Raw genomic sequence first — 27,693 nt, 5'->3', positions numbered from 1 at the left:
TGTTTGTCTGGCTCACGTTAGGAAATATAAATTGTTATCGATTATTATTAATATTTAGCATGTTTGTGAAAATGTCTTTTCCCACTGCTATTAATCTGTTATGTTAATAATGCCGGGACTCCTGTTCTGGACCCTGGGGAACCCACAGTGAGTGGAATGACAATGAGACGGTGACAACAGCCGAAAAGCTTTCACTTGGCAGAGATGTGAATTCCAATTGCAAGGTCTCCTTTTGGAGACTTACAAATGCTTTATTCTTGTTCTATGGTTTGACGTTCAGGACTGAGGGAAATATCCAGCATCATTTGTTAGTTTTGGGAGACCTAGTCTCACTGCATTTATTTTTTTATTCTAAATAGGTAACATTTCTTTTAGCAGAAAAATTATCTTACAATCATTTTTAAAGTTCTGTCTTATTACATTGCCAACAAAGAAATTTCTATGGAGAATTTCTATAAGTAGAAACGTTAGATATTAAAGGGAAAGTATTTTGTAGCAAAAATAAGCAAACCACTGAAAAGCAATTATAATTTTTCTRTACAAATTGGGACATTTTCTTTAGGCATTCGTCTCATCCTTTCCAGGTTTTCTTTCTGTTATGTTATTTTTATAGATTCTTCTTCACAAATCCTTATTACTAACTGTATGMGAAATACACTGTACTTTTCTTGTGATGCCTCATTGGAATTGTTATTTTGTAAATAGTTTAGCCACAGAAATCCCAAAGACAAATATTTTTTTCTGGTGGCTTCAATAATGAGATAGTTTAGCCTTTTTTTCTTTAAAAGAACCTACTTCTTTATTCTGCATCCAAATATGTGTTGAATTAATTTTTTAACACAGCAGAATTTGCAGAAATGTCATCTTAAGTTCAAACGTGAAATAAAATACAGGACACAGACAATCAGGTGAAGTGTAGTTACGGACAACAACCTCCTCTTAAGAATTTGATTCTAATAGGCTCATATGTGGAAATATTTTTGATGCCTGGCTGAACTAGACTTTTGCTGGAAATATAATACTGGCATTTAGTGGAGAGTTATTTGGACACTTTCCCTGCTGGTTTTACTAGAGGAAAATGCGTATTAAGGAACACTTTGAAATATTGTTACAAGCTTGATTCTTCATTTCTGCCAGCAGAAATCCCTTAATAAAAGAAAACAGTTATTTTTTTACTTAAAACCAAAGGCACTTTAAATCTGTAATACCTATTCTTTTTACAGCCAAGGTCTGCAGAGACTATTTTTAGAATGTTCTTTGAAAAATGTGGCCAATTAACTCATCTGCTCTTGTTTCTCATATCTCGTGTGTAAGTTGTTCTTTGTTTCTTTTTAATAAAAGAACTTGAATCTGCTGTTGCTATGAGAGGTATAATAATTACAATAAAGACAAAACAGACCATGAACATGAAACATGGATATGCAAATTAAACATGGAAAAGGTGATATGTGTGAAAATGCTTGTTTTTATCTTAGTCTCTTTCCTTTTCTCTCATCCTGTTTTCTTGACTCATTCCTCCCTGTCTCCATCTCTGAATAATTCTGCAGTTCCTACTATTCCGCAGGACTAAATGGTTTTTTAATGTATTCTAGGGCAGTTCTGCATTAGACAAAAGTGTAGGGAAGTTACATGTACTATTTCCTTAAACACCGATTGCAGAGACTGGGTAATTTGGATGACAGATTAGGATGCTCAAATACAGTAGCAACTGCGAAAGTTCTCTGTGGTGAGGGAGGTGTGTATATATATAGCTTGCTCTTTCCTGAGATTTTCCACAGGAGTTATATCAAAACTTGCATCTGCTTCAGACCTAATCTCAATGACATACGTAACTATGAATTTTCTTGAGTAGTCCTCCAAATGTGAGTGCCTTGCGATCCCATAATTTGCATGGATTTATCAGACCAGCTGTTAATTGCCACAAAGTGATGTTACTGAGTTACGATGAGAGCTTGGGAATCAGATTCTTGAAGGGTGTTGTGAGTTGTGTCTCAGCTGTGTTATCCGGCCATCGATTTCTAGGATCCTTTTTACAAAGTCATCATCTTACTGCTTCTTGAGCATTCCTGAAATACTGTAGTTCATAGTGTGTAAATAATACGTAAGATTTTAGAGAACCGGATTACCCTGTTGTTAGGGAAAGCAGAGGCCAGTAAGCTAAGAGAGCTCCAGTTTGGATGTCTGCTAGAGGTGGGTTGGAAAAAAATCACGGGGACAACTGAAGGAAAGAAAAATATTATTTCAAGCTGGATATTCCTAGGTATTTTCCTCATCTGTTGGGGAAAAAAGTAGACAAAGTTATACCAAGTTTTGGCAGAAGCGTCCATTAAGCTAAAAAGTTAAATTCAGGCTTGTATTAACAATATAATTGCTCAAAGGTAGAAGCAGATCATGTGGAGTTCCTTTGGCACAGGGGCATGTTGGCCCATCCACTTCTCATTTGCGACCACTTACCTCCCTGTACATTTACTCCCTACGTCTTTCTCTCAGCTGTAAAAGCTTGTGAAAATGAAAGGTTTTCAAGAATGAACGAGTGAAAGAGAGAGAGACATTTTTAAATGATCGTTTAAGGTGGAATCTGCTTTTCCTTCCGTGGAAGTTAGAGCCGTACAGAAAACCTTTGAGGGCTCTGTTGCGTGCTCTGAGAAGCGCGGAGGCCGCTGGCCTCCCCGTGGGTCTGGGAGGTTCCTGTTCTGGTCGCTGCGTGTGCTGCTTTCTGGCCGGGATCCCCTAGCCAGCGCTGCAGYGGCTTGCCGGTGTGGCTCGGATGGAGGAGAAGGGTTCTGACAGTGAATGGAAGGAGGAAATTGTGTGACAGGATTAAGAATCTTAAGTAACTAGTTCTTTACTGTCTGTCCTTTATAGCTATTAAAATTAAATGACTCTTGTCTGTGGATGGCGGTAAATCCATTTTTGTATGGTTGTAAAGCGTATAATGCTTCAGTCCCGTTCTTAGGGAATGGGAAATAACTTGTGTCACCACCGTTTTGGCACTATTTTGCATCCTTTTCAGCAGTGGAAAACCAAACTACTTCCCAAAGATGGTCTTAAACTGATTTTTAAGTCTTTGGCTTATGTATCCAAACTCTTTGAAGTGTTACTAATACCAACCGTTCTTCTCTTCAGTCTGGAGACTCACTGTGTGTKGAAGGAAACCTGCCTTTGTGGGTGACCAGCTGTCTTGCTCGCGCTTGGGGGTTGGTTGCCTTCAGCAATAACTGGGCGACTGGGAAAGTGTTTCCAGGTAAACTGAATAACGGTGTCTTATTCAGTRTTATGTGTCAGCTGAACACCTTGACTTTTCTGTTGTGCTGCTACTGTTTAGAAAGCAGGCTGCAGAAGACGTGCATCCTAGAGGGTGTGAGCCTGTCTGACGTGCGATGTTCTTTCAACGCCAGTTCCCAGTACGTGGTGCTGTGCTTGACGTTTGTGGAAATCRGGCTATGTAACCAAGGACAGGCAGATTCGGTACAAGTAAGGACTAAGTTTCTGACCTCCTATTGTATTTCAGCTGTGGCCATCAGGTGGCAATCTGATCACTAATATCATTCGGTGTTCTGAAGGCACTGTTTGGATGGGTGCTCTTTGGTGCCTTAGAGTGTCCTTCGTGGCTTATAGATGTGTCTTCTCAGTTTTGATCTTGACCGGCTGTCAGCTAATCTGAGCTGTTCAGACGGAAGCGAGAGCGGGGGGAGTAAGGTTCGAGCAGAATTCTGCACGGAGCAAGGCAAGGACCAGCACAGGTACTTGCTATAATTTAGCTGAGGAAAATTGTAGATGGGCAGCACAATGTTCAGAGGTAATGAGCCCTGTCAGTTGCTGGCAGTAGTTAAGCACATACTTGCTTAAATGTGAGTGTTTACACTCTTGCCTGAATTGGGCTATAATGTTCATGATTTGTTGCAGCTCTACTGGTCTACAAATCAGAGGCAAAAAAATGATTTCTTTTTTGCTGATGAGACATATTGAGTGTGCAGCAAATAGAGGCAGTATCCTGTCACCCCAAATTTAAAGATGAAGAAGTTCTTGTTTTCTGTAGGTATGAAATGTTCCATGTTTTCTTTTTAATGTAACGCTATACCTAATTTTTTTGTTTGTTTTCTTTTTCTTCCCTGGGGAATCCTTCTGAAGGGAAATCCACACAGTGCAGGAACTTCGGTACGGAATCTGTCAATCTGTCGCTGTGTTGCTTCTGTCTTAGGTACAAAGGCATAATTTGGTGTGCATATTTGTATTTCCTAGCCTTTTGCTCAAATACCTTTCCTGGGCCTGAGATTCCGTATTAGCCTCCGAAGCTATGTATGAATTCCCTGGGAGCCTATGATTCTTCTCATTTAGCAAATGACGATATCGGAAGGTTTTTCACTTGTATATTGCATTTATACAAACCAAATTTACAAGAGAGTCCTTCTGACCTGGCAGCATTGTGGACTTGAGCCTGTTGTTATTTTATATGCAAGTGAAAAAGAGCCGTTTTCTGTGAACATCCAAATCTTACGCTGCCTGCCAAATTTTAGCTTGGAAAGTCACCATGTGTCAGCCAAGAGCATAACTTGCCATGGGGTATGACAGAAGTGTTACGGGCTCGGCCCTGCGTTCCCTTTGCTCTTAATGCTCCCGTTGCTCTCAGTGGGAGTTCCGAGTCCAGAAGGAGCGTAGGATTGGGCCCGGTTTTATATTTATGACAAGGGCAGTGAAATTCAAGGGAGCCTGTGCTTACTGCTCGGGCGCTGGCTGCCTGAGGCGAGTTGCTTCTCGGCGTGCTCTGTAAGCCTCGCCAGCGAAGGAGGCCGAGGTATTCCGTGCCGGGTCTGTCAGTGTGCGAGTTGCTTAGTCATTTTAGATAAAGAGGTATTTCCTTAGTGGAATTTTAAATAATAATAAAAAACACATTAAAAATCAAATACAAAACCTGCCCCCCAAAACAGCACAAGTCTGGCACATTTTTTCCTTTACCAGCATTTCCTTTAACATTAGATTTTTCTTCTTTCATTGTAGGTGCTATAAAGAGCGTTCGTGAGGTCTCTCACCACTAATAAAGCATCGCTTTCATTGTTGCAGAAACCTTGTTGGTGTTGCACACGTTTTAAGCTTATGCCCGTATCTGATTATCTGTGGAAGCAATCTTTCAGTGGGTCTTTTTATTGAGTAATTTTGCTAGTGAGCTTTGAAGGACTGAGTAATTCTAGTTGCGTGACAATAACAATACGGTCGAGTTGTATTTCTGCAGTGCTTTTCACATAACCAGGCATTCCAGACCATTGAAATACCTGCCACTGGAAGAGGGGCAGATGTAGGACAGCATGGTTGTCGTCGGAGAATGGCAGCGTCCCACACAGAGCACTTGAATAAGAGCCAGCTGCTTTGTGATGAAACTCAGTAGGGTTGAAGATCGTTCCTAAACAACAAAATATTCTCTGCTTTTTTTTACTGGTTGTGTTATATCTAGAGCAACGCTGAGAGAACACTGAGGATGATAACCGGTAAAATATGCTGCGGGTGCAACGCAGAAGATTCTGCAGCGTAAGGCACTGATTTTAGCTCTGTCAGCATTAGGCTGACCAGAAAATAGAGGCTTAATCTTTGTTGGAGAACTCTTGTTACTAGATAGACTTGTCCCAGATGCTTCAGCTCTCATCAAAATTAACACCCCAGCTATGAATTTGCCTAGAACTCCTGGAATAAGCATGACTTTGAGGAGTACCTCAGCGCAGCTGTGGGTTTGAGTGACGTCTAGCTGGTATCTGTGGAAGCTCTGTCCCGGCAGGCCGTGCCGCTTTAGGACGAGATCAGGCTTACAAAGCGAGTGGCCTGTGAGAGTGTTTTTGAATACACATTCTCTGAGATACGTAGTTCAAACTGAATCTCTTTGTCTCGTTTCCAACTACTATTCTAAAGAAACATTTAAACACATCAGTGTGACAGAAAATAATCAACCTCGGAATGTTTACAGGTATAAACTCAGCGAAGTTCTATCCCTGTTGCTTTAAGGTACATCATTTAATCATCTGGTAAAGTTGTGTGCTTTGCAATAAACTTGGTTAAATACTGCGGTAGTGGGTGATGTTTGTACTTCAGTTGGGAGTTGTTACAACTCCTGCACCACGTTGTCTTGTGTTTTCTAAATCTTTGCTAGAAGAAACCTGGTGCGTGATCCTTTTTTTGTTCCTTTGTGGCCTTGTACACATCGCTTCGTGGCAAGGGAGACTTCCCATTGACTTCAGTGAGCTGTGGATCAGGGAACAGACCTATGCCTGCAGCCTTCCAGGCCGTGTGCCCGCTGGGATCTGCGGGTTTTCCCCAGATGATATCCTGACCGTGGCAGGTACAGCAATAGGAGGCGTAGGTATGAGTTGTGCTGTCCCAAAGCCCACGGTCTCCGGGCAGATGGAGCCTTGTGCCCGTTCGGTGCAAGCGGCTCCACTGGGCAGTACGCAAAAGGAGAGACAGGTACAGGAGCAGGTCTCTTCTTCTCCGATAATCTCGGCCGTTTAAAAACGCCTTATAAAAGTCACTGATCTAAAGACTGGATTGTGGGGTCCAACCCAAAGTGTGTAGGTACACCTGCTGGGTGACTGGGCAGCCACRGGTCCCCGGGGGGTACCTGCTACACCACGACTGTCCCCACCTGAAAACGCTCTGCTTCGTCGTCGTTTCCTGCCCATTGCYGGTCCCTGAAAACTGATTACAGCAGCTGAAAACCCGGAAGGAAAAGATACCTGTGTTTCACCGATTTCTCTTGAAATACTCAGCCCGATACGGGTTCAAATTCAGAGTAATTTAAAATTTAGTTAGAGCTGGCCTGATTGTCCCACATGAGAGACTAGATTAATGGTGTTCAGTAGTGAGCTTTCTTTATTCTCTACCTGTGGCATTTGGAATTTTTCACAGGTTGTGCTCTACTAAACCTAGTTTTGCTTTTCAACTCGGTTGGAATTCCTGTTTCTTAAGTGCAAAAGAGGCTAATCATAGAGTAGAAAATAATTTGACTTGCTAATGCCAGGAGAGAAAACATTTACAGCAACCACAAGTATTTGCAGGATTATGGAGTGTATAATACTCATGAAAGCTTGTTTCTGGTGACATGTTTGAGTAAGGAGGGTTGCACTTTTTAGGAGAGGAAACGGTTGTAAGCTATAGCAGGAAGCTCTGTGTATGTCTCAAAAGCTGGAGCAAAAAGGGTTCGCAAATGGCTGAAAATCCTCCTCTTCAGTAAAGTCTGCCAGAAGGTTTCTTGGGCATGAACTCAGGAAAATCTTTATTAGGTCTCGGAAAGTGAAGAGGAGATTTATCTTTCCTGCAGAAGGCGTGTTCTGAGGATATAGAAGAGACATAGCGTGTACACCTGAAGCTGAGCTCTGCTGTTACAGCTATTCTCTCCTGATTTCTGCTTCTGCTTGGCAGTAAGAACGGTCTTCCATGCTGCAATGAAAATGAATTTTTGTTGGGTGCTATTCCCCCTCCCCCCGATTACATCAGAGGTCAGTGATTAATATGCACTGTGGGAGTCCCTCTCATTTCTGCATGGTCCACAATGAGGCGGTTGTTGGACTTGTTATCATAGTGGAAACTACTGTGCAATGAAAGCGCAGTCATGCTGCCTCATGTTTAATTGAGAGATGGTAAATCTGTTCCCAAAATACTTCAACTACTTGTATTGTATGACAAATGTATTTTTCTTTTCCCCTTCATCTGTAACCCTTCTCCCCCCCTCCCCCCCGCCTTTCTTTTTTCCTTTTGGGTGAAGAAAGCTCCATTTCCCTTGCATCTGAATGTTGCAACTCGGCAATTGACTCCCCTTGGAAGAATCCCCAAGCATTTTTACCCTGGGAGTCTACCATTTTCAGTCCAAGGCTTCCTCTCCCTTCTGTGTTTCAGGCTCCTTAGAATTGACTTTTAATTTTTTTTTCGTTTTTTTTTTAAGCATGTTCAGAACTGGATTATGTGGCTGGCTTCTCAAGCTTATTTGATGCTCGCACTGATGTTCAGCATCCTCGTAGGTGTGTTCCTGCTGCCTCTGCTCAGCAGCGATGCCCTTATGCCCCTAAAGGCTGAGACAGGCGTCTTCAGAGAACGGCCCTTGAACGCAGTATGCTTTTGTCAGGGTGGGAGAGTCAGCAGGCCTGCTTCTCGGCTCGTTTACCCTGAGTCTTTACCTGCCGTGGTTCTATCGACCAGAGTAAGCATCTCTGTACCAATTCTTTACTGCTCAAAAGAATTTCCAGAATCAGAAGAAGAAATCGCAAGTGATTATTTAGCCAGGGCTGGTCACTTGCTCAGTTTGCCTTTTTCCATGTCAGCTTATTCATCCAGCTTGGTTGCTCGCCACTCCTTTTGCGGCATTCCCGGTATTAAATCTGGTTCTGCGTTTCAGTGCACCTCTTTTGGAGGTCTGCTCCCAGACTTGCCTCTTAGGGTAACATTTTGGTGTGTAAGCAACCACAGTTTGTAGTGCCTTGGGATGTGGTCTCCTTCAGCGGATACGGTATCTTTTGTTTAGTGTTGAAAAAGCTGGGTATTACCAGACATACCTTTTCGCTTCATGAATGCCAGAACTGGAAGGAAATAATCCATGTTCAATTTCAATTAGTGGCAGGAATTGTGTGTTACTAAGCTGACTCACTAACTAATGGGAATACTTGTATTTTTATTAATTTAGGATTAATAACTGTGGAATAGATTTAATATGGTGTAGTTGCAACTAACTTTCAGTAAGGGTAATTTGTTGGGAACCATTTTTGCTTTACACAAGAAATCATACTTTTCTCACTTACTGGTATTTTGGAATATTAGTTTATCATTTTACAGAACTTTCTGTTAAAACTACCATTCCCTTGCCAGCTAAAAAAGCTTATTTGAAAGTAGTATCAATTCTGCTTCAATGTGATATGAGGCATGTAAATATCAGTTCATCAAATTAAATTTAAATAGTGTATTCTAATGCATATGCTAGTCAACATTGCAATTAATATGGCAGAAACTTTGAAGATACATAGTAATTTCTGTTTCATTTTCTAGTAACTTTTAGGGAATTTGATTTCTGCTTAATCTCAAAATATCAGAATGCAAATACTGTTCTTTATTTAAAGGGAAATCTCATTAACACTCTGTGTGCTGGGAAGTCAGAACTGAATATGTATGAATGCACGTGTAGAGTTTTTCAGGTATAGTAAATCAGGGCCTGGTTCTGGTAACACTCAATGTTTAAATGGTTTATTTTGCCCAAATAACTCTGTTCACTTAAGTACAGCTTATGATGTAGTTAAAGTATTACATTTTGTATGATAAAGATGTTAAAATCTGTAAGAGACCCTGTTTAGCATAAAAGACCCTGTTTAGCAATATAAAGAGGTAAATGCATTCAAAAGAGTAAGTCTGTTGTCTCCAGTGGAGTTCCTTTGGAAATTTTCTCTCTGGGCTTAACATTCACGTGGATGATTCTGGAGGTCCTATATCGAGTTCTAATATGGATAGTTCAGAAAAGTTGTTGAGAAACCACAGATGGTTCAGTCAAGAGTCTTGAAAAGAATTGAAAAACACACATTTCAGTGAAAGATATTCTATCTTATGTAGTTTGTTCAAGAGAAGGTTAAGAGGTGACATCCTCAAAAATTGAAAAGGGAGAGATGTTGAATGCAGAAAGCAAAAAGGAGGCAGACTGCTTGCCAGGGAGAGAGGAGACAAAGGGCCCTGTAATTCCCCCGTTGCTGCCGAACTGTGCTTTGTGTTCGGGGGGGACGGGCGGAAGAGCTGAACAAGCCCTTCTCCCTTAACATTAATTACTATCGGGCAAAAGTATAAGCAGTGGAGCCGTGTACCAAGGATTGCTGGCCATCGCTGAAAACACTTAAAATAGGATTTATTTTCAGCCTAAAGGATAAGCTACGTATCACCTTTTGATCTTGAAGATGGAAATACTTCAGGGGAGTCCTGTGGTCTAAGTAATGCAGAAAGTTGCATGGAATTATCACAAATCCTCTCTTCTGTTCTTAAAATCCATTAATGACACATGTATTTGCAGATCTATTGGTTTGTCTGCAATACATCTCTGTATCACTATGTAGGATGTCTCTAGTGCAGCCGATCAAGTTAGCTCGAGAAACCACATTGGTAAGGGTTTTATAGTCAGAATGCAGATGCTGCGCTGGGTAAGACAAATCAGTGAAGCCTTTTTCTATGACAGCAGCCTAGATCTTTTTTTCTTTTCACTCTCACATTGCCTTTTTGGCTGCCTAAAGAATGTTTCAGAATGCTCACTACAATTGTAAACCTATAACCTGAGACCTTGAAAAAGCAAAATATAGAATTTCAGGATTTCCTACAAATAAATAACACACTACTGTGTAGTATATTTTCAGAGTCATAAAAAAAAATCATGTTCTTGGCAGGGCCATCCAGCAAGCTAGGAGAGAGTGATTGGAAACACTTCTGTCATAACTGAAGCCTGGTTAGCAGTGATTGTAGGCCTACGTTTGGATTGCAGATGACGGTGGTACTTTTACAAATTACCCTACTCTGGACTTGTCCGTTTACTGGAAAAAAATCTCCTCCATTCCTAGGTAACGTAGGTGTTTGTGAGGTTAGAAGTTCTGGTGAAGGGTACTTTATTCGGACAGGAACTGTAGTGGAAATCCTGTAGACTGAAGTTTCTTTCCTCTCTGCATTACCTTTAGGGTACGGAGGAGAATGCTGTCCTGATAAAGGTGATGGACTAAGACCTCGGGTTYGTTTTCCAGCTCTGTCTAGCCTTGTGCGAATTTGGGTGACTTGTTTAATCTCTCTATACATATATTTCTCATCTGTGAAATTGTATAAAACCATTTGCCCTTCCAGCTGTTTATAAATTCTTTGGGGAAGGAGCTCTTTTCTATCTAGGGCTGGTTGGTCAGACTAAATAGAATCTTTCAGCCCTACTATCACAGTAATATTACTTACCTTTCATAAGAATAAGTGATCTCCAAACAGAAATACAAGAGAATGCTGTTCAACTGTGGGAATTTCATTGTATGCAAGTCCAAGGGAATGTTGGTCAAAAAACAGAGTTTTCTGTCTGTGGGGAATTGTGGAAAAAAAAAACATATTCATTTTGGAACCAGAAGACTGAATTTCCAAAAGTCCTAGGGTAAGGAAAGCAAAGGGAATAATTCATTTTGAAATGAGTGGAGTGTTTGATTCTGAAAATAGAAAAATGAAATGTATTCTTGGGTTCTGAGATCAAACATCAGCTTAGCTATGATTCTCCACCTTTATTGGCTGTGTGACAGAGAGCTAAGAGTCAAAGTGGACTTCCAGCCATATTGTCCATGCTCCTGATGTGGAAGTGTGGCCAGATCTCTGCTAGAACCAAAGGTCTAAGGGACTTGTAGGATCCCATCTGTACAGCAGGGAGTAGCTTGAGGAGCTCCTAAGAGGTTGGCCTCTTTGGTTGATCAACAAATGAATATGCAGGAAATGTGGCAATTTCCTAGCAGAACTGCACCCTGCAAGCAGAGTTTTGCTGTAAATTCTTTGAAATTAATGCTTCCATGAAGCGCTACAAATTCAGCAAACTTTCTTGTTCTAGCTAAAAATATTTTTGTTGAAAACTTCTTAGCCAGCTCCAGTTCAGTGCTCACCAAGTTTTTTATTATTTAGTTGTCTTTCAGCGTGTCATGAAACACGCGTCTCATTATTTACTTGATTTTGGAAAGTGATGGAAGGGGAAGAGATATTTGAAGAATATTTTTGGTTTGTACTAGCCAATTTCAAAGCAAAAAATGGATGCATGCCATTTTAGGTTTTATAATGGCATTTTCTTGTAATTCTCTGAAGTACCGTAATTTGTGCTTGCCAACATAACAGTTATTTCCTAATTGTTCTGCAAAAATGAAGCTTAAACACCTTTGCAGGTTTAAGAATATTTACTCTGTTGTTTTTTGCTAGTTTGTTTTCCCCAAACACACACACACACATATACAGAATACTTTCTATTCTTTGGTCTAGTTTGATTCCCAGCCTTTTGTAGGCACTGAGCTGAGGTGAAAGGTGCCATAACAATGCTGAAGATGCTAAGCACACAAGAGAAGATATGTTCTTTGTAACTGGATGCAGTTATCCGTTCCGGCTAGTAACGCTCGTTCCTCCTACTCTTAAAATTTTATCTTTATTCTGTATATATCCCATTTGAATGTTTTATGTGATTGTTTCTACTACCTCTACAACTGAAGGACTTGAAGCACAAGAACACCAGGTGCAGTTCTGTTGTTGCTTCTATGGAAAGACTACACAAATCCATATTTAAAAAAAAAAAGTGACTCACCTCTGAAAGTTTAATGTCCTGAATAGTATGAAATTATATCAGCATTTGAAGCACATGATTTTTAAGCTCTTGGGTTTCTTTTAAAAGAAAGATACTGTAATGGTTCTTGTATTAATCTGTTTTTGACTAGTTTATCAAATGTTGCAATGGAATAATACCTGTTCCAGAAAAACAAATAAAGCTTTTCCATAGCTTTCTGTTTGACCATTGTAGCACTACTACAGACCACATTCCTATCCTATGGAGTTCTGTTAAATGATACATGTACTGTGGTTGAGAGTGTAACTTAAAGTGCTCGCTGTTTAAGTGTGTATGACATGTTACTCTTAAAATAGTATTATAAACTCGTGATGCTTTAGTTACACCTGAAAAGGAACATTCATTGCAGAGTTGCAAGCTGCAAATAGAGAGACATAGCTGGAAGGTCAAATCAGGCACAGCTTTTGCTGAGTGACAGACTGAACCAAGTAGACCCAAATACTAGGCAGGTAGTTCTTGAACCACCTGTGGTGTTGACTACAATACCCCAGAAACCCATGAGCTGTTTTGTCTACTGGATAGCGAATTTGGCAGTGTCTTGCGCAGGCATGGGCCTGGCTGCTACCGTGTCCTTAAGCCTGATGTCTAGCTAAGTAAACTGTATTACAGTCTTGGGATACTCCTGCACAAGATCTTTTGTACATTGACCAGGTAATACCGTGTTTCCCTGGTACTTAAAGTACAAGCGAATACCCTGTACTTTCAGTGCCACAGAGTTAAGCATGAAGCTGATGATAGTTCTCCTGAGAGCTGCCCAGGAAGTTAGCAACTCTGTTCTGTGAACAGTCTCTTACCAGACTGTAGCAGGCTTAAAACTGAGCACCTGCCATCCCCAGAATATGCTCTTCAGCACCTCATAAAGAAGATGAAAGATCTTTGAATTGCTTATACTTTGTGATTGTAGAATCTCAAGTAGGAATTTGTCTTAACTTCTTCCCCTTCCCCTTTTCCTTCTTTCCTCTACAAAATATGTTGAACCAGTTAAAACATTATATGGTTACAGGAGACCTTGGACGCTTCTTTTCTGTATTCATCCCTCTTTCCATTACTGAAGGACAACTGTTATGGTAACCCTGATCCAGTATATAACATGATAGGCCTGCAGCTAGCTTCCGTCCCATCTCTAAATAAGTCTGAATATTGTGCAACCAGTATGAATATTCTCATCTCTGTTCTACCTGAGTTCTGTGGGTGAGGATCATCTTTTTTTCTGCCACTACTTCTATCCGTATAGCATGTGAACTAGACTTTATGAAATTTTGTCCCAAGAAAAGATTAATGTTCACGTGAGTATTTCAGTGTGTTTTGTTCTGCTGTTTCCCCTTTTAGGTGACAGCGAGATTGTAAATAATATGTACGAGACCGACCCTGATCTCCTTGCTGGCGAAAGTGCAGAGGAGGAAACAGAGGACAGTATTATGTCCCCCATCCCTGTCGGACCTCCATCACCCTTTCCCACCAGTGAGGACTTCACTCCCAAGGAGGGCTCACCTTATGAAGCTCCTGTCTACATTCCTGATGACATTCCAATCCCACCAGATTTTGAACTCAGAGAATCTTCGATTCCAGGGGCAGGGCTAGGGATTTGGGCCAAAAAGAAGATTGAAGTTGGGGAAAGATTTGGACCTTATATGACAGTACAGAGGAGCACATTAAAGGAAACAAACTTTGGATGGGAGGTAAGCATGCTGAATGCGATTAGTCACATTCATTTGTCTTCTCTGCAGATTGTTCGTAAAGCTAGACTGAGTTCTGACTGGCTTAGGGACAGAAGCAGTGACTTTGCTAATGCCGTATTTCCCTGAGTTGCTTTGTATCACAGTTTATGTACGCTGTTTAAAAAGCAACAGAAATCCTTTAGGATGGCTTCTTGGGCTGCAAATATTGCTCTAACACCATTTGAGGAAGGTTGGTTTTAAATGATGTTGGGTCACTTCTTAAAGTGCTTGTCATTTTCAAATTGTGTTAAGAACTTGTCTCAATGGAAGAAATAAGATTAATCGCATCATGTTTTGTGGTTGGGTGTGCTACCTTTGGCTTCCAGTCCATGTTAGCTGTGCAGGCCTTATTAACTGCTCATAGTAAAATAACATGTATCCATTAACACCCTTGATGTTTTTGAGTTCTTGTTCTGCAACAAGGAAAATAAATACAAAAGTCATTTTCCCTAAGAGCTAAACAGAAAAGAGTCTTCAATAGGAGAACCTGCCCAATCCCAGAACTCTTGTCTCTTTCTCCCTGCTTCCCCGGGATTGTCCCAGAAATCTTTTTAGTCTCTTCTGCTCCTGTTTGCTTGATTTGAAAATACCTTTCCCTGCAGGAATTATCATAAATGAAAGTAGGTTCTGTGAACAGTGAAATACATCCTAGGGTTTGTGCTCTGTGTCCATAGTACTGTCACAGCACATCCCGTGTCCATGACATAAAATTGCTTCTCTATCGCAGCCTGAGTGACGTCCCCCTCCGCTACAACACTTCCGCTCCCTCTTTCTGTCTGCTGTCGGTTGTCTTGAGGAAGAGGCTGCATGTGGTGCTGCTGGTTCAGAGCGAGGTTTGGCTGAGTAGGACTCATATGCCAGTTGATAAGCCAGTTCTGTCTCTCAAAATAGGTAGAAGCTAAGTTTTACCTCCCTTTTCCTCTCTATAAAGCACTAATTTGGTTACTTTTTTCCATCAGCCACTAACTGACATGAAGCAGTGAGTTAAAAGCTGTTGGAGTAGGGAGCTGGGGACAAACTAAGACAGAACTGAGACTAACAAGTGGGCAGGCCAGCAGTGCAATCACAAGAGCCTTGTTTTCTTAGAAAACCAGGCCCATAAGGCCACACATGGTTTAAAATGTCTTGTGTCTGATTATATTTACACTTCTGATTGTGAAATCTGAAAAATCAGTGAACAGCTAGATTCTGTGAAGCCCAAAGAAATACGTCCAGATGTTTTTGTTTACTTTTTTAATGTGTCCAAAGTGCAGGAAAAAGCAAAAGACTCGCTATAAAAACAAAGCTCAACCATATTTTGTAATTTCCTCCGCAGTAGGAAATTTCTGAAGTGCTAAAATCAGGATTTGGTTGAATGAATGAGTCGAGTTCCCTTTTTTTTTTCTCTCTCTCTCTCTCTCTCTCTCTCTGCTAGTGCAGGGAAAGATGGGAATTTCATCTGAGAGTTTTGATTCTTTTCCCTCAGAAGTTCGTCTTTGTCTTAGCTTCTTTTCTTGTGAATATTTTGGATAGAACATTTGATTAGTATTACCATGTTATCTTCAAAGTGTTTTTGACTTTTCTTTCCCTGTTAATGTATAGGAAGCACTTTGCCGTGTCAGGAATGCTATGGACCACTTGAGACTGCCTAAAATACTGGTCATGTTAAGATCCTTCTGAAACCAAGCTCAGTTCTCCGCTAGGAATAGGCAGCATTGATTATTCGTAAGCTTTGAGTAATGCAGTAAGGGGTAATTTGAGTAATGCAGATTTTTTTTCTATTACTTTGACATAACTTTGTCTCATATATTTCTGATACCAGTTTCTGTTTACATTCATATTTTGAAGTAATGTTCCTTATCTCCATTACTCACTGAATGCTAGGCCTGGTACAAGCTATATCTATTAACTTCCATCTACACTGACTTTGCAGTGCTGTTTATTTTTTTGCTGTACATGAACAATCTTTCTTTCTTTATGGTGCTTCTCATATTTGTGGCATTCCTTTGTTCTCTGATTTGACAGGTACATTTCATATCTGAAAGGAAGGAATATTTGTCCTCCATCAAATGTCCTCAAACACTGTCTTAGACCTGCCCTGACACTCTCTCTTGACCTTGCTTGTACATGCAGATACGTCTTAGAGTTTTTCACTTCCCCGTGTGTTAAAAGACAGTTCAGAAACCTACTTTTAATCACTAAAATTCTTCATTGTTTCACTTCTGAGCAGCATACTTGAATGCTTTCATGTTCTAAACAGGAATTCATGTAATAAATACTGCCTCTGCCAGTATGTTGCTTTCTGAGCTGTTTCCTTTGAGAATAAGGTTGGAAAAGCCTTCTAAAATTCAGTAGGCAGACAATTGGCAGCAAAAGGAAAAATGAAAAAGGATGGGTTTTTTTGTCACTCTGTAACGCATGTTGACTAGACCGTTGCCTCCATCTGTTGTTTCTTACAACAGTGATGAATCTAACAATTCTAGTTTTTGTAGTATGCCATGAGAAGCGTTCGCAATGATCCAAGTATTGGTTATGTACTTCCACCCTAATAAGCATTCGCTATGGCTTGACATTTTTTGACAATACTTCTCTGTAACCTGTGGTTTTGACTTATAATGAGTTGAATGCTGTTTTAAGACTTCTTACTCATAACTTCTTATTGCTGGCTAATTGAGATATGAGTACTGTGGTTGAATTGCCTGTTCTATTCATTATATTAGTATTTTTATCTCAAGAAAGGTGGTAGTTCTGCACACACAACCTTCTTCTATTGATGGTCCTCATTTCATGTCCTGTAGTTCATACTCTTGAATGGAAAATAAATGATGCCACTTCTGTCCACCCCACAAAAAAACCCATAATCCTGAAAACCTGGTCTTTTTTGGTTTAACAGCAGTATCTTAGTTTAGAATAGTGTTTCTGCCTATCTTTTACTACTGTAAAGTCTTGATCTTCGTCATGGGAAGTTTGGTATCAGACTTTAAGAGTAATTACGAGTGCTATAAGAACTGGTAGCATCAAAGAATGTTTTTCACCATATTTTAAAATGGGCATTCATTGGCAACATATTAGTTTCAATAGAAAACACTGCCTGTTCTTGTTGTTGTATGGCACACATCATTGTGCTTAATCATATTCACTCATACCTAGCTCCTGAACATGTTCTGTAGGCAAGTTTCTTAATATCTTTGGACTTGTTGTGCCCACCTGTAATGGGCCCCTATCACTGCGGGTAATGTAAAGGATGAAACGGCACTGGAGGACATCAAAGTAGAATTTGTATATACAGGTGTGTGGGAAGACACGTTTTTAGTGCTATTCTATGGGTTTTTTTAATTAAAACTTAGGCATGCTAATTCAGCATATTAAAATACCATACAAATTTCAAAATGCTTTAGTCTGTACAGTTAATACTTGTTTTGGCTTTTTTTTAAATAAAAATTAATCTTTGGGGTCTAGAAAATCTATTATTAGGGGCTTTGATTTGAATATGGATCTTTCAGTTCTATCCAAGACATAAAAGCTGTAGAAATAGCTTTCTCTCTTCAAGCTTCAGTAAGACCAGATTTGTGAAAACTAAAGTGAAACAAGACAGCTACCTGCATTTCTTCAAAGTCTTTGAGAAACATGGGCTCCTGTTTTGAGGTAGGGGCCAGCTCTTTTCTTCATCTGTACTGTTTGATCCAGACCTGGCTATGATGTAAAACCTCTAGCTCCAGGAGGTAAAAGAAGAATACCATTTGTTAAAACTTTCAGCTTACTCATTATTTCCCCTATTAGCCCAAAACATCATAGGGAATACAGAATGCCATGTCTGGCCTTGAAAGAAGAGATACATAATCTTTTTTATTACAGATGTTTTTCTCTTCAGTCAGATAGGAGGGATAGGGTTAAGATGGGTGAACACATATCCCTCTTTATTTAATTTTTTTACTGTCTTGARTTTTTTATGTTTTTCCTCAAATATTTGCTTTCTGCAGTATATTTTTTAAAATATTCTTTAATTTAAACCACAGCTGTTATTCAAGGGCTTTTTTAACATGGCATGGCAGTGAATGATTCATTTATTTAAGAAAAATACATGAGATGTGTTGCTCTTTTACTTCCCACCCTCTCACAAAGATGATTCAGTAAGTGCTTGTGTAGGATGGTGTGCTGCGTGTTTTCTCCCTGTGTCTCATTCCCTGAAACTACTGTGCTGATCATGTTTAGCTACTTCTTTTTCTCTTAAAGAACACCACCCAGCCTAAAAGCCTTGTGATTATTTAATGTAACGTGACTGCATTTCTGCTCTTCTCCCCCATCCTATTCCTTCCTTGCCTGGTGACACAGGACATGCCGTTCAGAATACCCCAAATAAATCACAGTGTGTTTTCACTTTTCACTTTTTTGCCTCTGGGGCCTAAAAAAAAAAAAAAAAAAAAAAAAAAGCAAATGATGCTTAAAGAAATATCTGAATTCTTTAGATGAGCAATCTCAAAACCTATTTGCACTCACCTCTTTCTAATGTTTTTTTAACTTTTAGACTGAAAGGAGGTGATGACATTTCCTTGTAGATTTTCATGTGTCTTCTGATTCATTCTTTTTTTTTTTCGGCCTCTGCCTTTCCCTTTGGCTTGAGAATAATGTTAGTATAATAGCCATTGTTGCTCAGGGAAAGAGTTTATGAATTGCTGTTTTCAAAACTACCTTTAATGCTCTTGCAAGAAATGAGCAGGCTTGGAAACTGCTGAAGAATGGTGTGCATGGACATTCCCTAGATGGAGCATGTTACTTATGCAGAAAATTTGTCCCCTGCAAGGTTTCTTCACAAATTCTGTAAGTTTTCTTTTACTTGATTCATTCTGAAAAAACAAGCGTCTAAGGATTCATATGGTAAACAGGACATAAGGGCAATTTGGGACTTCCTAGAGATACCCTTTGCCACTAGTAGTTGCTAACATCAGTCCAGGCACCATTATTAACTCAGTAGTTAGAATTTATATATAAATGCATTATAAAACTGCATATAAACTTCTGCTTTGGCCTGAAACTTGGCACTAAAGTGGGGGGGGGGGGGAAGGCATCTGAAGGGGGAAAAAAACTTACTGTAATCCTGGAAGCTTTCCTCTTTCCAGAGAGCAAGTTTGTTGAGAACATCAACACTTCCATTTCCTCTGCAGTAGGTGGCCTTTGTTCCGGCGTTAAGTGCCTGTCGCTGGGAAGGGAAAGAGTCAGCTTCCAGGTCCTGTCGACTGTTAGACTCTTTCCTATGAGTGATTATTAAAAGCTTTCCGTAGACATGTTGCTGGGTTTTGACCCAGGAAAGAGAAGCAAGGAAAGAAGCATCTGTTGTTGTTTTTTTTCAAAGGGGGAGGGAAGGACTGATTATTGTATCAAAGGCAAAATCCTGTTCTCTACAACTAAATCTACAGGATGGGGGTTAATTAATCAGTTTGAACTGCGGAAAAAAAATGAAAAATGCATATAATGACATCCAAGTGACATGATTGAAATTTGTACCATTTTTTGGTGCTTCATCAAATGCTTCAACATCAGGGTTAAAAGAGTGAGTCTTTTTTAGGCCCAGGAATGCCAAGATATTTTTCTCTATCTTAGGCACATCTCTAAAACATGGGTATATAAGGAATTAAGGGGAAAAAAAAGAAGAGACAGGGAAAGGGAATGACTAAGAATACCTCCTGATATTTCTCCTTTATTTCCATAAGGGGTAATAACTCATGAGGAATCCGGCAGAGGGCACTTTCTTTAAATAGAACATTCTGATTCACAAGCAGAAAAAGGAAATAAATATTTTCTTTTCGTCTTTAAGAGACATCCATGAATACCAGCTTCAGAAACAGTATTTTATCATCCACACTTAAAAAGGGGGTGTGTGTGTGKGGGGGGAAATCCCAAGAATAGCTCACTGGTGACCACAGGATTTGAAAAATAGCTCTTTTTGTTGTCAAAAGCCTCGCAGGATACAGGACACTATTTCTTCCTCTGGAATGTTAACCTTCATACAATTCTAACCTTTATTTTTTTCCTGTCCCTGAAAAGCCTGGCTGATGGAGCATTAGAACACAGTAGGTTTTTGTAAAGGAAATGATCAATAAGTTGGAATTAAACCATAAATATATATGGCAATTTCAAGGAGGCCTCATTCCATGGACTCTTTCAGTTGTAGTTTCAGAAGGCAGAAGCAGTGCAACGTAACTTGCTTTGCAGTTCTTAGGCTATTTCTACACGGTAATTAGTGATGTTTGAGAGTACGGTCCTTGTGCTGCTTGCTGAGGTGACGTACGTGTGATAGTATGGCATCAAGGACCAACGTGAGCTAGCGGCAGCGATACACCCAAGAGCTCCAGTGAACTTGTGAGCTGCCCGCTGAAGTCGGCTTTGGCCTCTTTCCAGCTACGAGTGGTAGGGTATCCACCCTTCACTCGCCTTGTCCCTTGCGAATGGGCGCAACCGCATTGCTTCAACACTTCGGGTGTGTTCACCCTGTTATTTTTCAGGGGTCCTTCTTCCATGTAGCTTATCCCTAGCGCCCCGCGGTTCAGGGATCTTTTTGTTAGGACACTAGAGAAAGTCATTACTCAACTTTGAGTCAAGCCTTAAACACTTACAGGCCTGCGATTAGACTCTAAAGGTTTGTGACATTAGCAAACCTTTCAGTGGTTTGTCATGAAGTTTGAAGGTTTCACATTTAACTTATTTACCTCGATCTGTACTAGACAAGAAGTAAAGTGACAACAACAAATCTTTCAGAGTAAAAAGTTACATTAGTTACTTTTAGAGAAAGAGGAAATAACATTCTCTGCAGTGCTTTGGCACTGTCCTCCTCTTCCTATAGCAAATATGGAGCAACACTGCAGGTTTGGAGAACTGCTAAATATAGCAACTCTGACTTTGTGGGATTTTAGCACTTCTCAGGTTTTGGCACTTTGGTTGCTTCTTATTTGGCTCCAGAGATGCAAGCAATTTATGTTATTATGCATAGAGATTAAAATGAAACCTTGCTTCTGTAGCTCTTTATGAAGTAATGGGATATAGTTGGGTCTTTGTTCCTCGCTTGTTAATCTATCATTTAATTATTCATCCTTTCTTCCTTTTGTTTCATCACAACAAAGTACTGGGGCCTGTACAAAATGCGACAGTCCTTGTACTGAAAGTTTACAAATGCAAAACATGGATAGTTTTTCCAGGAAGACTTGAAGTTTTCAGATCGGTTAGTTGAGTCGCCGGTAGGAACGTTAAGGAGGGCAGCGAGTCTGCAGGAGGAGCCCTGGTGGTCGGACAAGGCAGCCACTTGGCCAGTCGGAAGGAGCGTTTCCATGCGTAAGGTGCCTCTGGAAATCGTATTGCTGATTGTGTGCTGTGTTTCTCAACCTGCGACTAAAGCCGGCTGCTCAGCAGAGTGTCCTTGTGAAACGTCCACGTAGACTCGTTTGTGCATCTCTCTCCATTTCCTGCTTCTCTGTGCCCTCTCTGAAAGTAAATAGATAACAAGATCATTTGAGGCACAGGCTAAGTGGAAGTTGGTTAGCTTAATCGGGTTCCAGACTGGTAGTAGTGTGCTGTGACAATCTGATGTGTTTGCATTGATCAGAGACATGCACATTCAAGTGGGATGTGTAAATAAAGGAGAGGCATCTCTCAGAAGGAAAGTCAGTTTGCGTACACATCAGGAAGCACGGACTAGAGTGGTTCGTCAGAACTTGCCATCGCTTATTCGCTTTGCCTCAGAAATACACAAAATGAGCTTAAAAAAACTAAAGGTGCTTTTCACTGATGAGTATTCTCACCCAGCTGTCCTGCTCATGCATGCTCTTTAGTGGAGCTCATTTGAGCTGCTTTTGGCAACATGTCACTAATTCGCAAGTAAATCTCCAGTAGGTCCTGGAAACAGTGTACTGTACAATGAGCCATAGCCTAGTTCAGAAGTGCTGACCTTTGAGAAATACCCTTGTATTTAAGGTGTTTCATAGCTGTTCTGCCATAGAAACTGCAGTATTCCGGTCCACTCGTGCCTGCGTTTGTACTGAGGGAGCTCGTTCAGCACGGAGAAGTGGGTATTCTCTTCCTTTTGATCTGATTAGCGAGCAGCATGTTTCTTCACTTTGAGATAATGCCTGGGCAAGTCATTGGTTTAATTGTACATCTTATTGTGTCATCCCTGTTCAATCATGTTCAAAAATACCTACCTTTCACCCTTGTCCCCCACCTCCCTTTTCCCATTTAGATCTCACTGAAGTCCATTCTACCTTATCAGCACAGTAATTTCGTGAGCAGAGCTAGGATTTCTGCCGTTTAGGCCCCGGCCATTGTCTGTCGCAGCTGCAGTCAAGATAAACCCTCACCCAGAACAAAGTTGGAATGACCTTTTACAAGCAGAATCTGCCTTGTTTCCCTCCAGACTAATTTATCAGCCTTCATTTCAGCCTAGTCTCTCAGCGGAGGCCTGAAAGAACATTACGAAGAGCATGAATGAACAGGGGGATTAAGATGCTTGGCTAGTCCCTCTTTTTCATCAGACACCTTCTGGATTTACTGAGATGTAAGCTGTAAATGACCGTAAGTGGTGAACTGCCTTAAACTTGGAGTAAGGGAAAGGGAAGGGGGGAAAATAAAGATCCCCAAAGGCAAATGTTTGGAAGAGAAGAGTGCTGTGGGGAACTGGATAAGCCTCCTGTCTTGAAATCAGAAAGTGATAGCCCTGAGCAGTAACCGAGTTCCCCATGTCTCTGCTGGCTGTTGTACTGAAGAGTCCGTATTGGTAGGCTAGTCTGTCCCCGAGAGAGGGAAAGAGGGTACAGGGTGTGCAGAAAATTCAGTGTCACGATGAAACAGGACTCCAGCTTTTTCAGAACTGTTAACAACAAGAGGTTCTTGTAAGTTTAACCCAAATTTATTGATTTAAAGCAAGCATTAAAAACTAGATTGCATGTAGGTATACTGGAAGCCTTTTTGTGCTGCAAACCAACAAAAGTATTATTGGGAGCATGATTTTAATGCTGCAAGAATTTTTTTTTTTTGTAGTGAACTTGACAAGTGTCAAAGTGTCCAATTTAAAATAAGATAAAAGATCCACTTTTTGCCAGCAACAGCCACRGTCCAAAGGACTTGCTGTGCAGAAGGGAGTAGAGGTCTGTCTCTTGTTGGGGGTGGGTGGGGGGCCGTTGTTCACTCTAGTTTGGGTGAATGTTCTGTCTGTACAACGTAGGGAGCTGTTAGCTTTAGTGGAGTCGGGTAAGGCATCCTTAATACCACAAGACATCAGATCTCTTTTTAGTGCTGATAGCTTTTGGCTTTCTTCATCTTTTATAGAATGAACCAAAGGGTTGTTTTTGTTTAACAATTTTCAAGCATTACTGTTAAAGCATGAGCCACTCGGTTGGGGGTGGGGGGGATCCTTGTCCATGAAAGTTGAATCATTGTGGTGGATTACTTTAATTGAGTTGACTTGAAAGCTTTTGCAAGGGAGGAATTAAATACAGCTCCAGAGACTTAACCTTTGGTATTGGTAGTGGAGGTTATGATTATTCCTGTATTATTGCATGTGTATCTTCGGCAGTCAGGKTACAGAGCAAAGCGCAAATGGTAGATGGGCTCCTGCCTGGAGCTTTCGCTCTTAGTGTTGCAGTAACGCTGAAATGCATGCTGCAATGGAACTTCTGGGTCCAGTCAAGTAGCCGAAATGTCTACACCTAAAATTTTAATGCAGGAGGATTTTAAACTTTTGGTACGTTACTGCTGCCTCATGTTTTAGTGAATAAGGAGAGGCAAAGGATGGGGAGTGCCAAGTGTGAGGGGCAGTGTGGAAACAGCCCGGTGAGCAGTAGGGCAAAAAATAAGCTGAAGAAGCAGCTTGTGAAATTCATATTGCATTGACAAGCGATGGCGAACAGCAACTCCAGAATGTTTAGAAACTGGATTCAGATAAGGGACCAGTGTTTTGGAATTATTTTAAAGTTATGAGGATTCTAGCCTATGCATTGGAAAAGTCCAACATTCTGCCTGTGAGACTTCATATCTTCCTGTGACCATACCAATAAATCCTACTGTAGTAATTTGCCTTTTCCCTTCTGAGCAGTAAAAGTCCTTGAAATGCAGTGGCTTGTGATCATAAACAATTCAAACTTTTATAAGCCTTTGGTAGACTTTTGGTTAAATTTAGAAATTTGGGAGGAAGCTTAGTTTGTGCTTTCTTTGTATGTTCTGTGTTGCTAATCCATAACACATTTCTACCTTTGCAGTCTTTCAGCTAGTAATATGAAACTTGTAGGTTTTTTAGAGTTAAGGTGATCTTTGTTGCTTCAAACCATGGTTGTGTTTAATCTCTCGTTAAGAGAGACTCAACGCAAAAGCATTACACTGCTACGAAGCTTATACTCTGTTCTGTATTTACTTGCATTCAGACAAAAGCTCTGTGCATCTCCTCTCTTAAATACTAACTAAACTTTTTCTAAATACTGATTTACAGACTTCCACCATAGGATGTTGTGCTACCATGTATCACCATGAAAATGAATTTCAGTAGTGTAAAAGGAGGATAAAAAGGCTGCCTTTTTGGAGACATGTTGAGGCAAAATGCAGATATTTTAAACAGGACAGGTTATCTTTGGCTCTTGTTCACGTTCCTGGGAAATGGACAGAGAAAAACTTAATTTCTTATAGTCCACTGTAGCTGTGCTTAGATTTTTAATGAGCATATGTGCTTGATAAAAGAATGCCAGGAAGTTCAGAGCCTTGTCAAGTTGTGTATGTTCTTTGGGGCAGAGATTGGGTTTCACTGCTAGGTAGATTGCCAGTACCTTACAAGTATAAGCTTAAGCACTGAGTATGGCATTAACTGAAACCACAAAACCTGCAAAACTGAGTAAAGGGCAAAAACAATGACAGGTGAACTTTTATGAACCTGAATGTGCGGTAATGTAGCATATACAGAGAAGAATAATAAAAACCATGCCCGTGCAATGCTCAACTTCAAACGGGAGCCATAACTCACAGGGAAGAGATCTTGCAGTCTCTGTTGATAGATCTCTGAAATCATTGGCTGACTGTGCAGTGACAGCCAAAAAAAAAAGCCAGCAAGATGCTGGGTGTTACCAGGAATGGTATTGAGAAGAAGACAGGACATCATTCTGCTACTATATAGACCTTGGTGTGCCTACATCTTCAGTATTGTGTGCAGTTCTGGTCTGAGGAGAAATACAGCAGAGCTGGAGAAAGAACAGAGGAAGACAGCTGGAGGACTGAGCAACTCTTCTAGGAGTAACAACCAGAAAATCTGGGAGCCTGAGTTTCAATGGGAGCCTGAGTTTGGAGAGGAGAAGGTGTAGGGGAGATATAGTCGAAGTTCACAAAATCATGAAAGCAGTAGATAAAGTGAATGTGGAATTGCTGTCTAACAAATACCACAATATTTGTACTGGAGGCATTTGTTGAAACTAGTAGAACAAGGGTTTGAACTAAATTAGAGAAAGTACTTCTTTATAAAGTGGAAAGTGAATTCCAGAATGTGCTGCTGAAGAATCTCCAGCTAGCATCTCCGACTTCCCCTGTCATCATTGATGTCATCTTAAGGTCAGGCAAAGACCAACTCCAAAAAAACCCTTGAAGCCATCCTTTGGGAGGAAGGGGCATTACGGACAAAGAAAATAGGGAGAAATGAAAAGATTTGGGGTAACAACAAATGACAGAAAGGGAGAAGTATGGGATCAAAACAGAGAAGACACCAGAGTGTCCCCAGATAAAAAGGGGGACTCTGCCATTGTCCAAAACAGTATACTGGGCTAGATGGGCCATAGGTCTACTCAGCAGGGCATTTCTTTAGCCCTCAGGAAGACATTAGTCTTTCCTTCCCTTTACTGCTGTTTAGCAGTTCTGCGCTCATGTTAGTGGTGCACCAGTATTTATATTGCAAATCTCATTTTCCAACTTTCTATCATTTTTGTGGGTTTTAGATGCAAGCCAACATTCACAGTGTAAATTCTCATCTTGCCTGCAGTTCATTGCAAGATTTTGTAGTAATAAGCTGGGAAATTTCAGGCTTAGAAATGTGAGTCAAAGTGATTTATTATACTGTGGGTTATGGCATACGAGTGGAGAAGCATCTTCAGTTTCTGCTACTTTCAATTAATCTTAATTTCACCCTTCCCCGCAGAAGTTATTCTCTTTTTCATATTGAAAGAATTTCCATGAAATGATTCATTTAATTGAACAAATGAAGGTATTATTTATCCTTGTTAGATTAAAACAAATGTATTGCTCTCATAGATGTTAGAGAAATAAGGCAAGTTCATCTAATCATTGGGCAAATTCAGAATGGTGTATAAGATGCTTTAAAGTCCACCTTGGTAAGGGATCTAGTCTAATGTAGTTCATGCATTCAGGAGTGTGTAAAGGTGTAAGTTAAAGTGGCAGAGGGGGGAAGAAAGGGGAAAGCTCCTTTAATATTATCTTGCTTTGTAACTCTCCTCTTTTGACTCTTTTGGTATATAATCAATACCAATTTACGATGCTCCCTAAGTGGCTAATTCGTTTGCATTTGCTTTCCAGTGTTGATGAGTAACTCGCATCCTAAAAGATCGTTTCTGGAAAGGATCCTGTTTGTTGAGGTTTAAACCTGCACAAATATAGTCTGGTTGATATGACTGATAAGTTATGAGTCTTTTCCTATTTTTCAAAATAGCTTCATTTTATAAAGGGTTTGTGCCTATGCGGGATACATATCGGTAAATGCATGTGTAAATTTGCTGCTTACTATAAATTGTAATTGGCAAGAGCAGGAATGTAGGGAACTCAAAATGCGAATGATATAATACTGATACTGTATCTTTTAATTTATTACCTGTATTATCCATACTCTGTGTTTTCCACTTTGTTCTCTTTCCTTCATGAGCTGTGTTTTCACTAGACTGGCATTTTCCTACTCTGATGAATTAACTGTCAATTGAAGTTAGTGRGATAAATCAAAACAAATGGACACAGTACTCCGTATTGACTTTCTCCCTGCCTGATTCTGAAAACCACTTTCTGAGAACTGTGCCGCTATTATGCTCACTTGGTTCTAAGCAAACGTGCAAGAAAGGGGGAGCAGTGGGGAGGTAGGTGTTTAATAGTTATCAATTACCTTTCACTATCTTTGTTTGATCTAGGAGCTTGTCAGCAATGACATGTGTCATTCACCTAGAAAGAAGACACTTGGCATTGCATAAGATAATAAAATGTTAAATGACTCTCAGAAAGCATAAACTACAGTTTAAGTCTTTTACAACGTGATCTTAGTCTAAAAAAGAGATTTTGGAATAATTGTAACAGTTTAAGTAAGAAGGAGAACACTTTTTTATTAGCTCTGACACAGACTATGTGCAGGACACACCAGTCTCTAGTCTGTGTCAAGTCAGGTTTGTTAACTTCTGCTGTGGGAATTTTCTCTATTCAACTTCATAGTCATTGGATAAGGGACTTAGACATCTTGAAATCTTGGCTTTTGACCCAAGATAGGAGACCCATTTCTAGTCTGTCTTATTCTACTTCCACAAGTAGATGGGTGATGATCAGGTACCCCATGACAGGATCATTTATGTCCCTAATTAGACTAAATAGTCTACTGAAATAGTTGGTATCGTAGTCCTGAAATATGGGCATGTTTAAGACTGTAGTCTCTTG

General features: G+C 40.3%; 1 protein-coding gene across 1 annotated transcript in view; it reads left to right on the top strand.

Moving 5' to 3' along the window:
- Positions 1-3,802: 3,802 nt before the first annotated feature.
- Positions 3,803-27,693, top strand: part of PRDM16 (PR/SET domain 16) — a 228,683-nt gene continuing 204,792 nt past the window's right edge. The window contains 2 exon segments of the mRNA XM_026085670.1: positions 3,803-3,851; positions 13,667-14,016. Of these exon segments, the coding sequence (XP_025941455.1) occupies positions 3,803-3,851; positions 13,667-14,016 (399 nt within the window).

This window comes from Apteryx rowi, unplaced genomic scaffold (genome assembly GCF_003343035.1).
Source record: "Apteryx rowi isolate R43461 unplaced genomic scaffold, aptRow1 scaffold_67, whole genome shotgun sequence".
In the NCBI taxonomy this organism is placed as follows: domain Eukaryota; kingdom Metazoa; phylum Chordata; class Aves; order Apterygiformes; family Apterygidae; genus Apteryx; species Apteryx rowi.
The sequence above is the reverse complement of the archived record's forward strand: the minus strand, read 5'-3'. Positions and strand labels throughout refer to the sequence as shown.